The following is a 12,763-nucleotide window of genomic DNA, read 5'->3' on the forward strand; positions in this document are numbered from 1 at the left end:
TGCATGGCGTCCTGCGGGGGTGGGATGTGTCCGGGATTCCTGATCACATCTATGAGTGATGTGCATGGCGTCCTGCGGGGGTGGGACATGTCCGGTATTCCTGATCACATCTATGAGTGATGTGCATGGCGTCCTGTGGGGGTGAGACGTGTCCGGGATTCCTGATCACATCTATGAGTAATGTGCATGGTGTCCTGCGGGGGTGGGACGTGTCCGGGATTCCTGATCACATCTATGAGTAATGTGCATGGCGTCCTGCGGGGGTGGGACGTGTCCGGGATTCCTGATTACATCTATGAGTAATGTGCATGGCGTCCTGCGGGGGTGGGACGTGTCCGGGATACCTGATCACATCTATGAGTGATGTGCATGGCGTCCTGCGGGGGTGGGACGTGTCCGGGATACCTGATCACATCTATGAGTGATGTGCATGGCGTCCTGCGGGGGTGGGACGTGTCCGGGATACCTGATCACATCTATGAGTGATGTGCATGGCGTCCTGCGGGGGTGGGACGTGTCCGGGATTCCTGATCACATCTATGAGTAATGTGCATGGCGTCCTGTGGAGGTGGGACGTGTCCGGGATTCCTGATCACATCTATGAGTAATGTGCATGGCGTCCTGCGGGGGTGGGACGTGTCCGGGATTCCTGATCACATCTATGAGTGATGTGCATGGCGTCCTGCGGGGGTGGGACGTGTCCGGGATTCCTGTTCACATCTATGAGTGATGTGCATTGTGTCCTGCGGGGGTGGGACGTGTCCGGGATTCCTGATCACATCTATGAGTAATGTGCATGGCGTCCTGCGGGGGTGGGACGTGTCCGGGATTCCTGATCACATCTATGAGTAATGTGCATGGCGTCCTGTGGGGGTGGGACGTGTCCGGGATACCTGATCACATCTATGAGTGATGTGCATGGCGTCCTGTGGGGGTGGGACGTGTCCGGGATACCTGATCACATCTATGAGTGATGTGCATGGCGTCCTGCGGGGGTGGGACTTGTCCGGGATACCTGATCACATCTATGAGTAATGTGCATGGTGTCCTGCGGGGGTGGGACGTGTCCGGGATACCTGATCACATCTATGAGTGATGTGCATGGCGTCCTGCGGGGGTGGGACTTGTCCGGGATACCTGATCACATCTATGAGTGATGTGCATGGCGTCCTGTGGGGGTGGGACGTGTCCGGGATTCCTGATCACATCTATGAGTAATGTGCATGGCATCCTGCGGGGGTGGGACGTGTCCGGGATTCCTGATCACATCTATGAGTGATGTGCATGGCGTCCTGTGGGGGTGGGACGTGTCCGGGATTCCTGATCACATCTATGAGTGATGTGCATGGCGTCCTGCGGGGGTGGGACGTGTCCGGGATACCTGATCACATCTATGAGTGATGTGCATGGCGTCCTGTGGGGGTGGGACGTGTCCGGGATTCCTGATCACATCTATGAGTGATGTGCATGGCGTCCTGCGGGGGTGGGACGTGTCCGGGATACCTGATCACATCTATGAGTGATGTGCATGGCGTCCTGCGGGGGTGGGACGTGTCCGGGATTCCTGATCACATCTATGAGTGATGTGCATGGCGTCCTGCGGGGGTGGGACGTGTCCGGGATACCTGATCACATCTATGAGTGATGTGCATGGCGTCCTGTGGGGGTGGGACGTGTCCGGGATACCTGATCACATCTATGAGTGATGTGCATGGCGTCCTGCGGGGGTGGGACGTGTCCGGGATTCCTGATCACATCTATGAGTGATGTGCATGGCGTCCTGCGGGGGTGGGACGTGTCCGGGATTCCTGATCACATCTATGAGTGATGTGCATGGCGTCCTGCGGGGGTGGGACGTGTCCGGGATACCTGATCACATCTATGAGTGATGTGCATGGCGTCCTGCGGGGGTGGGACGTGTCCGGGATACCGATCACATCCATGAGTGATGTGCATGGCGTCCTGTGGGGGTGGGACGTGTCCGGGATACCTGATCACATCTATGAGTAATGTGCATGGCGTCCTGCGGGGGTGGGACGTGTCCGGGATTCCTGATCACATCCATGAGTAATGTGCATGGCGTCCTGTGGGGGTGGGACGTGTCCGGGATTCCTGATCACATCTATGAGTAATGTGCATGGCGTCCTGCGGGGGTGGGACGTGTCCGGGATTCCTGATCACATCTATGAGTGATGTGCATGGCGTCCTGCGGGGGTGAGACGTGTCCGGGATACCTGATCACATCTATGAGTGATGTGCATGGCATCCTGCGGGGGTGGGACGTGTCCGGGATTCCTGATCACATCTATGAGTGATGTGCATGGCGTCCTGCGGGGGTGAGACGTGTCCGGGATACCTGATCACATCTATGAGTGATGTGCATGGCATCCTGCGGGGGTGAGACGTGTCCGGGATACCTGATCACATCTATGAGTGATGTGCATGGCATCCTGTGGGGGTGGGACGTGTCCGGGATTCCTGATCACATCTATGAGTAATGTGCATGGCGTCCTGCGGGGGTGGGACGTGTCCGGGATACCTGATCACATCTATGAGTAATGTGCATGGCGTCCTGTGGGGGTGGGACGTGTCCGGGATTCCTGATCACATCTATGAGTGATGTGCATGGCGTCCTGCGGGGGTGAGACGTGTCCGGGATACCTGATCACATCTATGAGTGATGTGCATGGCGTCCTGTGGGGGTGGGACGTGTCCGGGATTCCTGATCACATCTATGAGTAATGTGCATGGCGTCCTGCGGGGGTGGGACGTGTCCGGGATTCCTGATCACATCTATGAGTAATGTGCATGGCGTCCTGCGGGGGTGGGACGTGTCCGGGATACCTGATCACATCTATGAGTAATGTGCATGGCGTCCTGTGGGGGTGGGACGTGTCCGGGATTCCTGATCACATCTATGAGTAATGTGCATGGCGTCCTGCGGGGGTGGGACGTGTCCGGGATACCTGATCACATCTATGAGTGATGTGCATGGCGTCCTGCGGGGGTGGGACGTGTCCGGGATACCTGATCACATCTATGAGTGATGTGCATGGCGTCCTGTGGGGGTGGGACGTGTCCGGGATACCTGATCACATCTATGAGTGATGTGCATGGCGTCCTGTGGGGGTGGGACGTGTCCGGGATTCCTGATCACATCTATGAGTAATGTGCATGGCGTCCTGTGGGGGTGGGACGTGTCCGGGATTCCTGATCACATCTATGAGTGATGTGCATGGCGTCCTGCGGGGGTGGGACGTGTCCGGGATTCCTGATCACATCCATGAGTAATGTGCATGGCGTCCTGCGGGGGTGGGACGTGTCCGGGATACCGATCACATCTATGAGTAATGTGCATGGCGTCCTGATTCTTTCTGTTGTCTTGCAATCCTTCTTCCTGGGAACGTGACTTCATTGTTTTGTAGCCAAATATTTGCAGTTTCCCGGAGTTGCGATTTCACCATTGTTGCGCAGCTCCTCTCCTCGGTGCTCTGCGGACGCAGAGTTCTGCATGAATCTCTATGTTATGCGGGAGGACAGCGGCGTCTTCTCCGCAGATTTATTATTATTTATTTTTATTAAGTGAAAGAAAACAGAGAACCTGACGGCAAAGACGGACGGGAGACTTCATCTTGCTGAGCTGTGATTGGCTGCGTCGAGCGACACGTCTTGATTTTATGTATTTTTGTCCTAATCAATAAAGCTGCGATTATTTCAGTCCATCTGTTCTCATATAAATGTATTTTTGTGTGCAGGTAAAATTGCGTCAGGAATATGATCTGAAGCTGAAGTCGTTTGCTCCACCGTATGTAAGTCGTCTGTGCACTCCCTAATGCAAAACCTTCAGGCGCCTCCATCCTGCTGGGCTCCTCTCACTCCATCACTGACTGCTGTGTACGCAATGTGTAACTTGTATCTTAGGCTATGTTCACATTAGCGTTTTGCGTGTTTGCGTCGGGCGACGCAGCGGCGACGCATGCGTCATGCGCCTCTATATTTAACATGGGGGACGCATGGACATGCGTTGTGCTGCGTTGTGCGACGCATGCGTTTTTTTTTTGCCGCAAGCGTCGGGCGCAGAAAACGCAACAAGTTGCATTTTTCTTGCGTCCAAATTTCGGCAAAAAACGATGCATGCATCGCAAAACGCAGCGTTTTTGCATGCGTTTTGGTGCGTTTTTATTTGCGTTGTGCGTTGCGTCGCCGACGCAGTGGCGCACAACGCAAATGTGAACGTAGCCTTACTGACTGCATAATTAAATGGGAAAACCCTTGACGTTGTATCACTGGATGATCGCACTGATGTATTGGTGCAGGACCCGAGATCGCAGAGCAATGCGGTAAACAGGATTATTTAACAGTAGAGATGAAAGTGATCTGGAAACAAGAAATAAAGGCAGAACAAAGATTAATGCGTCACTCTGAAGTTTACAGAGCGCTTATCGTGACTCCCGCTGGTCCTCCTTGAAATACAGTCCGATGGGGGTTGTAGTACCAGAAACGCCCGGCGCAGGGTGCTGAGATAGGGTCCTTTGTCAACACTCTGACTTCTGGCGGCGGTCTCCGGTTTTACCCGCTGAGCCCCTGGTCCATAAACATGTGCAGCCAAAGTGAAGGAAGCTGCTGGAGTCTGTATCTAGAGTGAGGTGATGCACGGTGGGCAGCAGAGGGGAGCGCACCGCAGTGTCCTGTACCGGCCTCAGTACGAGCGCTGCCCGGTGCTCTCCTCTGTCACTGCTCTGCTGGACTCTGGTCGCGGAAGTTTGCGGCACACGCCGCTGCACACCCCGCGGCATGCCCTGCCTGCTGCACACCCTGCGGCACACCCTGCTGTACACCCTGCCTGCTGCACACTCTGCGGCACACCCCGCGGCACGCCCTGCTGCACGCCCGAGGCATGCCCTGCCTGCTGCACACCCTGCGGCACACCCCGCTGCACACCCTGCCTGCTGTACACCCCACTGCACACCCCGCTGTGCACCCTGCTGCACACGCCGCTGCACACCTCACTGCACACCCCGCTGTAAATCCTGCTGCACAGCCCGCTGCACACCCTGCCTGCGGCACGCCCGGCTGCATGCCCCGAGGCATGCCCTGCTTGCTGCACACCCTGCAGCACACCCCGCTACACACCCTGCCTGCTGCACACCCCGCTGAACACCCTGCTGCACACCCTTATGCACAGCCTGCCTGCTGTACACCCCACTGCACACCCTGCTGCACACCCCGAGGCATGCCCTGCCTGCTGCACACCCTGCGGCACACCCCGCGGCACACCCTGCCTGCTGCACACCCCGCTGCACACTCTGCTGCACACCCTTCTGCACACCCTGCCTGCTGTACACCCCACTGTATACCTCACTGTACACCCTGCTGCACACCCTGCCTGCTGTACACCCCACTGCACACCTCACTGCACACCCTGCTGCACACCCTGCTGCACGCCCCGAGGCATGCCCTGCCTGCGGCACACCCCGCTGCACACCCTGCCTTCTGCACACCCTGCTGCACACCCTGCCTGCTGTACACCCCACTGTACACCTCACTGCACACCCCGCTGTACACCCTGCTGCACACCCCACTGCACACCTCACTGCACACCCTGCTGCACACCCCGCTGCAACCTCACTGCACACCCCGCTGCACACCCCGCGGCACACCTTTCTGCACACCCCGCTGCACACCCAGCTGCACACCCCACTGCACACCCCGCAGCACACCCCGCTACACACACCACGGCACACCTCGCTGCACACCCCGCTGGCCGGAAACCCACTGCCGATTCACCCGCTTTCAGCTCTGTTTCCCGCTTAAACACGCCCCCCTCTTCCGGGTCATGGGTCCTGTCGGGTACCCTATTTCTTCCCCTGGACAACACGGGACGCAGCCTCGACAGTTCCAGACCTGGTCAATGCAGGTATCCGCAGCCCGATCTTCCTCCTTATACTATTGCCCCTAATAATTAGAAGAGCAGTGGTCCCCGAGGTTTTGCCAGGCACAGCGCCGTCCTCCTCTATAGGCAGTGTCCGGTATTGCAGCTACCACTCACATTGGGGCAGCACCGGAGGCAGCTGATGGGACGGCGCTGTGTCAGGTAACAATGTTTATGAGGCTCATACTTTCATCCTTCTTCACATTTCATACAGTGCCTACAAGTAATATTCAACCCCCTGCAGATTTAGCAGGTTTAATAAGATGCAAATAAGTTAGAGCCTTCAAACTTCAAACAAGAGCAGGATTTATTAACAGATGCATAAATCTTACAAACCAAAAAGTTTTGTTGCTCAGTTAAATTTTTATAAATTTTAAACATAAAAGTGTGGGTCAATTATTATTCAACCCCTAGGTTTAATATTTTGTGGAATAACCTTTGTTTGCAATTACAGCTAATAATCGTCTTTTATAAGACCTGATCAGGCCGGCACAGGTCTCTGGAGTTATCTTGGCCCACTCCTCCATGCAGATCTTCTCCAAGTTATCAGGGTTCTTTGGGTGTCTCATGTGGACTTTAATCTTGAGCTCCTTCCACAAGTTTTCAATTGGGTTAAGGTCAGGAGACTGACTAGGCCACTGCAACACCTTGATTTTTTGCCTCTTGAACCAGGCCTTGGTTTTCTTGGCTGTGTGCTTTGGGTCGTTGTCTTGTTGGAAGATGAAATGACGACCCATCTTAAGATCCTTGATGGAGGAGCGGAGGTTCTTGGCCAAAATCTCCAGGTAGGCCGTGCTATCCATCTTCCCATGGATGTGGACCAGATGGCCAGGCCCCTTGGCTGAGAAACAGCCCCACAGCATGATGCTGCCACCACCATGCTTGACTGTAGGGATGGTATTCTTGGGATCGTATGCAGTGCCATCCAGTCTCCAAACGTCACGTGTGTGGTTGGCACCAAAGATCTCGATCTTGGTCTCATCAGACCAGAGAACCTTGAACGAGTCAGTCTCAGAGTCCTCCAAGTGATCATGAGCACACTGTAGACGAGCCTTGACATGACGCTTTGAAAGTAAAGGTACCTTACGGGCTCGTCTGGAACGGAGACCATTGCGATGGAGTACATTACTTATGGTATTGACTGAAACCAATGTCCCCACTGCCATGAGATCTTCCCAGAGCTCCTTCCTTGTTGTCCTTGGGTTAGCCTTGACTCTTCGGACAAGCCTGGCCTCGGTACGGGAGGAAACTTTGAAAGGCTGTCCAGGCTGTGGAAGGCTAACAGTAGTTCCATAAGCCTTCCACTTCCGGATGATGCTCCCAACAGTGGAGACAGGTAGGCCCGACTCCTTGGAAAGGGTTTTGTACCCCTTGCCAGCCTTGTGACCCTCCACGATCTTGTCTCTGATGGCCTTGGAATGCTCCTTTGTCTTTCCCATGTTGACCATGTATGAGTGCTGTTCACAAGTTTGGGGAGGGTCTTAAATAGTCAGAAAAAGCTGGAAAAAGAGATAATGAATCCAAACATGTGAAGCTCATTGTTCTTTGTGCCTGAACTACTTCTTAATACTTTAGGGGAACCAAACAGAATTCTGGTGGGTTGAGGGGTTGAATAATAAATGACCCTCTGAAAAGACTTTTCACAATTTAAAAAAAAATAAACAAAGAAATAACATTCTTTTTTGCTGCAGTGCATTTCACACTTTCAGGCTGATCTACAGTCCAAATGTCACAATGCCAAGTTAATTCCAAATGTATAAACCTGCTAAATCTGCAGGGGGTTGAATACTACTTGTAGGCACTGTAGATAATGTAACAGGCAGACAATCTGCAAATCAATGTATATATAAATCATCTTATCTCACCCTCAGAAAACCCCTAAAAGCCATTAGGTGTCTCCTTTATGTGTAACCTGCTGTGTGATGGCCAGCATAATCCATCTGTAACAGCAGAGGCAGATTACAGGAAGTGGGGGTGTGGCTTTATACATCTACAGGAAGTGGGGGTGTGGCTTTATACATCTACAGGAAGTGGGGGTGTGGCTTTATACATCTACAGGAAGTGGGGGTGTGGCTTTGTACATCTACAGGAAGTGGGTGTGTGGCTTTGTACATCTACAGGAAGTGGGGGTGTGGCTTTGCACATCTACAGGAAGTGGGGGTGTGGCTTTGCACATCTACAGGAAGTGGAGGTGTGGCTTTGCACATCTACAGGAAGTGGGGTGTGGCTGTGCACATCTGCAGGAATTGGGGCGTGGCTTTTTACCTCCACAGGAAGTTGTGTAGAGCTTTGTACCGATATAGGAAGTGGTGTCGGTAGGTTTTGCCTTTTGTCTCCACTTCTGCCCTCTTGTCTGACATACTGCATGCAGGTGAAAAACAAAGGCTGGGTTTTGACTCCGGGCAGACGAGCCATTGGAAAACAGCAGGACCAATGCATGCAGGCAACTGAGGGAAAAGAAGTTCCAGCACCTATAGTGCTGGCTGAATGCTGGTGAGGAGACCACTAAAAAATATAATGGACAGCAAATTACTGAGAAGGAGAACCAGACCAGATCCTGGACGTATTATGCTGGTGCTGTCGTGGGGTTGAGGGCAGCAGGACCGCGCTTGTCTACAGGCTTTGTGTGTAAGGACAGGCACAATCTAACGGATACTTCTTCCAAATTAAAAAAAGTGCTTAATTGCAGCTAAGATGAGTGTAAATGTGACGATCTGTCAGCGCGGTGTGGTGCAGACCCGTCCTGGGGGGCTTCCTGCTCCGTCCTCCGAGGTCCTTCCTCACTGACCAGTGTGCACACTGTAAACTCCTCGTCCCATTTGGTCTTTTTTTCAGGCTCGTGAACCAGAATTATATCTACTCCCCGGGGACCTTTATGAAGGCAGTGTATACGCATCCACAGTCTCTCCGGAGCAGCGGCATTTCCAGGCCGAGTATTCATCCTCTGAGCAGTCTGAAGCGCGAGCCGACGCCATCATCGATGAGAGGACGACGGTTCAGCCGATCCCTGAGAATGACCCAGCCGCGCCCCGACCACCGCAGGACGGAGGCCGGAGCTTCATATGGAATAAGAAGAGAGGCGACGTAGTGCCGGCCACCAGCCAGATACAATATCAAGTTCAGATGGAGAGCGGCGCTGTCTTACCTCTGCTCAACGGTATCAGTCACTCGTCTGCATGGAAACAAATGTCTAAATGTGCAGAGACGCTGAGACAGGGAAACTCATCTTCCCACCTTCCTTCCCTTTTTCTTGGCCTGTCATGTTAGCAGCAGGCTTTCCCCAACTGCAGCACCTTCTCCCCTCTCACAACATGCAGTCTCAGAGCCATAGAGAGAAGCTGCAGCTGCATCCCCCTCCTCCTCTCTCACAGCATTCAGTCGCCGAGAACCTGCAGCTGCATCCCCCCTCCTCTCTCACAGCATTCAGTGGCAGAGAAGCTGCAGCTGCATCCCCCTCCTCTCACAGCATTCATTCGCAGAGAAGAGCAGCTCCATCCCCCTCCTCCCCTCTCACAGCATGCAGTCTCAGAGGCACAGAGAGAAGCTGCAGCTGCATCCCCCTCCTCCCCTCTCACAGCATTCAGTCACACAGACGTGCAGCTCCATCCCCCTCCTCCCCTCACAGCATGCAGTCTCAGAGCCATAGAGAGAAGCTGCAGCTGCATCCCCCTCCTCCCCTCTCACAGCATTCAGTCACAGAGAAGCTGCAGCTGCATCCCCCTCCTCTCTCACAGCATTGTCGCAGAGAAGCTGCAGCTGCATCCCCCTCCTCCTCCCACAACATGCAGCCTCAGAGCCATGGAGACAGAGAAGCTGCAGCTGCATCCCCCTCCTCCCCTCTCACAGCATGCAGTCTCAGAGCCACAGAGACAGAGAAGCTGCAGCTCCATCCCCCTTCTCCCCTCACACAGCAGGCAGTCTCAGAGCCACAGAGACAGAGAAGCTGCAGCTGCATCCCCCTCCTCCTCTCTCACAGCATTCAGTCACACAGAAGTGCAGCTCCATCCCCTCCTCCCCTCTCACAGCATGCAGCCACAGAGAGAGAGAGAAACTGCAGCTCCATCCCCCTCCTCCCCTCTAACAGCATGCAGTCTCAGAGACACAGAGAGAGAGAAGCTGCATCCCCCTTCTCCTCACAGCATTCAGTCACACAGAAGTGCAGCTCCATCCCCCTCCTCCCCTCTCACAGCATGCAGACTCAGAGCGACAGAGAGAGAAGCTGCAACTGCATCATCCTCCTCCCCTCTCACAGCATTCAGTCACATAGAAGCTGCATCCCCCTCCTCTCTCACAGCATTCAGTCACAGAGAAGTGCAGCTCCATCCCCCTCCTCCCCTCTCACAGCATGCAGCCTCAGAGCGACAGAGAGAGAGAGAGAAGCTGCAGCTGCATCATCCTCCTCCCCTCTCACAGCATTCAGTCACAGAGAAGCTGCATCCCCCTCCTCTCTCACAGCATTCAGTCACAGAGAAGCTGAAGCTGCATCCCCCTCCTCCCCTCTCACAACATTCAATGGCAGAAAAGCTGCAGCTGCATCCCCCTCTCACAGCATTCAGTCGCAGAGAAGCTGCAGCTACTTCCCCCTCTCACAGCATTCAGTTGCACAGAAACTGCAGCTCCATCCCCCTCCTCCCCTCTAACAGCATGCAGTCTCAGAGCCACAGAGAGAGAAGCTGCATCCGCCTCCTCCTCTCACAGCATTCAGTCACACAGAAGTGCAGCTCCATCCCCCTCCTCCCCTCTCACAGCATGCAGCCTCAGAGCCACAGAGAGAGAGAGAGAAGCTGCAGCTGCATCCTCCTCCTCCCCCTCACTGCATTCAGTCACAGAGAAGCTGCAGCTGCATCTCCCCCTCCTCTCTCACAGCATTCAGTCGCAGAGAAGCTGCAGCTGCATCCCCCTCCTCTCACAGCATTCAGTCACAGAGAAGCTGCAGCTGCATCCCCCTCCTCCCCTCTCACAACATTCAGTGGCAGAGAAGTTGCAGCTGCATCCCCCTCCCCCTCTCACAGCATTCAGTCACATAGAAGTGCAGCTCCATCCCCCTCCTCCCCTCTCACAGCATGCAGTCTCAGAGGCACTGAGAGAAGCTGCAGCTGCATCCCCCTCCTCTCACAGCATTCAGTCGCAGAGAAGCTGCAGCTGCATCCCCCTCCTCCCCTCTCACTGCTTTCAGTCGCAGAGAAGCTGTAGCTGTATCCCCCTCCTCTCACAGCATTCAGTCACAGAGAAGCTACAGCTACATCCCCCTCCTCCTCTCACAACATGCAGCCTCAGAGCCATGGAGACAAAGAAGTTGCAGCTGCATCCCCCTCCTCCCCTCTCACAGCATGCAGTTTTAGAGCCACAGAGACAAAGAAGCTGCAGCCTCATCCCCCTTCTCCCCTCACACAGCAGGCAGTCTCAGAGCCACAGAGTAAAGGTACCGTCACACTGAACGATATCGCTAGCGATCCGTGACGTTGCAGGGTCCTGGCTAGCGATATCGTTCAGTTTGACACGCAGCAGCGATCAGGATCCTGCTGTGATGTCGTCGGTCGCTGCAGAAAGTCCAGCACTTTATTTCGTCGCTGGACTCCCTGCAGACTTCGCTGAATCAGCGTGTGTGACGCCGATTCAGCGATGTCTTCACTGGTAACCAGGGTAAACATCGGGTTACTTAGCGCAGGGCCGCGCTTAGTAACCCGATGTTTACTTTGGTTACCAGCGTAAAAGTTAAAAAAAACAAACACTCTGCACTGGTTGTGAGCGCCGGCCAGCCGGAAAGCAGAGCACAGCGGTGACGTCACCGCTCTGCTTTCCGGCTGGCCGGCGCTCACAGTCAGTGCAGGAAAGCACAGCGCCGGGGACAGACAGCGGAAGGTAAGTATGTAGTGTTTGTTTTTTTTACTTTTACGATGGTAACCAGGGTAAACATCGGGTTACTAAGCGCGGCCCTGCGCTTAGTAACCCGATGTTTACCCTGGTTACCGGCATCGTTGGTCGCTGGAGAGCTGTATGTGTGACAGCTCTCCAGCGACCAAACAGCGACGCTGCAGCGATCGACATCGTTGTCGGTATCACTGCAGCGTCACTTAGTGTGACGGTACCTAAAGAGAAGCTGCAGTTGCATCCCCCTCCTCCCATATCACTGCATTCAGTCGCAGAGAAGCTGCAGTTGTATCCCCCTCCTCTCACAGCATTCAGTTGCAGAGAAGCTGCAGCTGCATCCCCCTCCCCCTATCACAGCATTCAGTCACATAGAAGTGCAGCTCCATCCCCCCTCCTCCCCTTTCAGAGCCACAGAGACAAAGAAGCTGCAGCTCCATCCCCCTTCTCCCCTCTCACAGCAGGCAGTCTAAGCCACAGAGAGAGAAGCTGCAGATGCCCTTTGTATAGTGTAGCTGGAGACATACAGTATATACAGGGAGGATGTGGATACAGGGGATGGACAGGCTGCAGGAACGTGAGTAGAATGCATCCTCTCATGGCCAAATATCTTACAAAGTTCATGTTACATTACTGACACATTTTAAAGCATTGTCCATATATTGTAGATGTCAGTGTTGTAAATAATAATAAACCTTGATACATTTCTTTTATCCAGGAAACATTAAACAGTCAGAAATAGTCGGATCTGAGGATGGCAAGATATTATCAGGAAGAAACCCGACTGGTGATTCTGGGATTGCACATTCCCTCCTGGGTGCAGAACTCGACCGTTCACAGCACAAGCGGTAAGATAAGGGGACGATTTATGGAAACTCTTTCATGCCTATTGCAACCAATCACAGCACAGCTTTTATTTTTCAAGAGCAGAATATTTAAGATCGCTGCACTGCGATTGGTTGC

At 54.0% G+C, this 12,763-nt stretch overlaps 1 protein-coding gene across 3 annotated transcripts in view; it reads left to right on the forward strand.

Moving 5' to 3' along the window:
• Positions 1 to 12,763, forward strand: part of SPATA1 (spermatogenesis associated 1) — a 44,508-nt gene that overhangs the window by 12,952 nt on the left and 18,793 nt on the right. For 2 of the 3 annotated variants that reach the window (XM_069735816.1, XM_069735819.1), the window contains exons 4-6: positions 3,756 to 3,809; positions 8,768 to 9,089; positions 12,519 to 12,648. In XM_069735816.1, coding sequence (XP_069591917.1) covers positions 3,756 to 3,809; positions 8,768 to 9,089; positions 12,519 to 12,648 — 506 coding nt within the window. The remainder of the gene's footprint in view (positions 1 to 3,755; positions 3,810 to 8,767; positions 9,090 to 12,518; positions 12,649 to 12,763) is intronic. The other variant, XM_069735817.1, reaches the window with a different exon arrangement.

This window comes from Ranitomeya imitator, chromosome 8 (assembly GCF_032444005.1).
Source record: "Ranitomeya imitator isolate aRanImi1 chromosome 8, aRanImi1.pri, whole genome shotgun sequence".
NCBI lineage: Eukaryota > Metazoa > Chordata > Amphibia > Anura > Dendrobatidae > Ranitomeya > Ranitomeya imitator.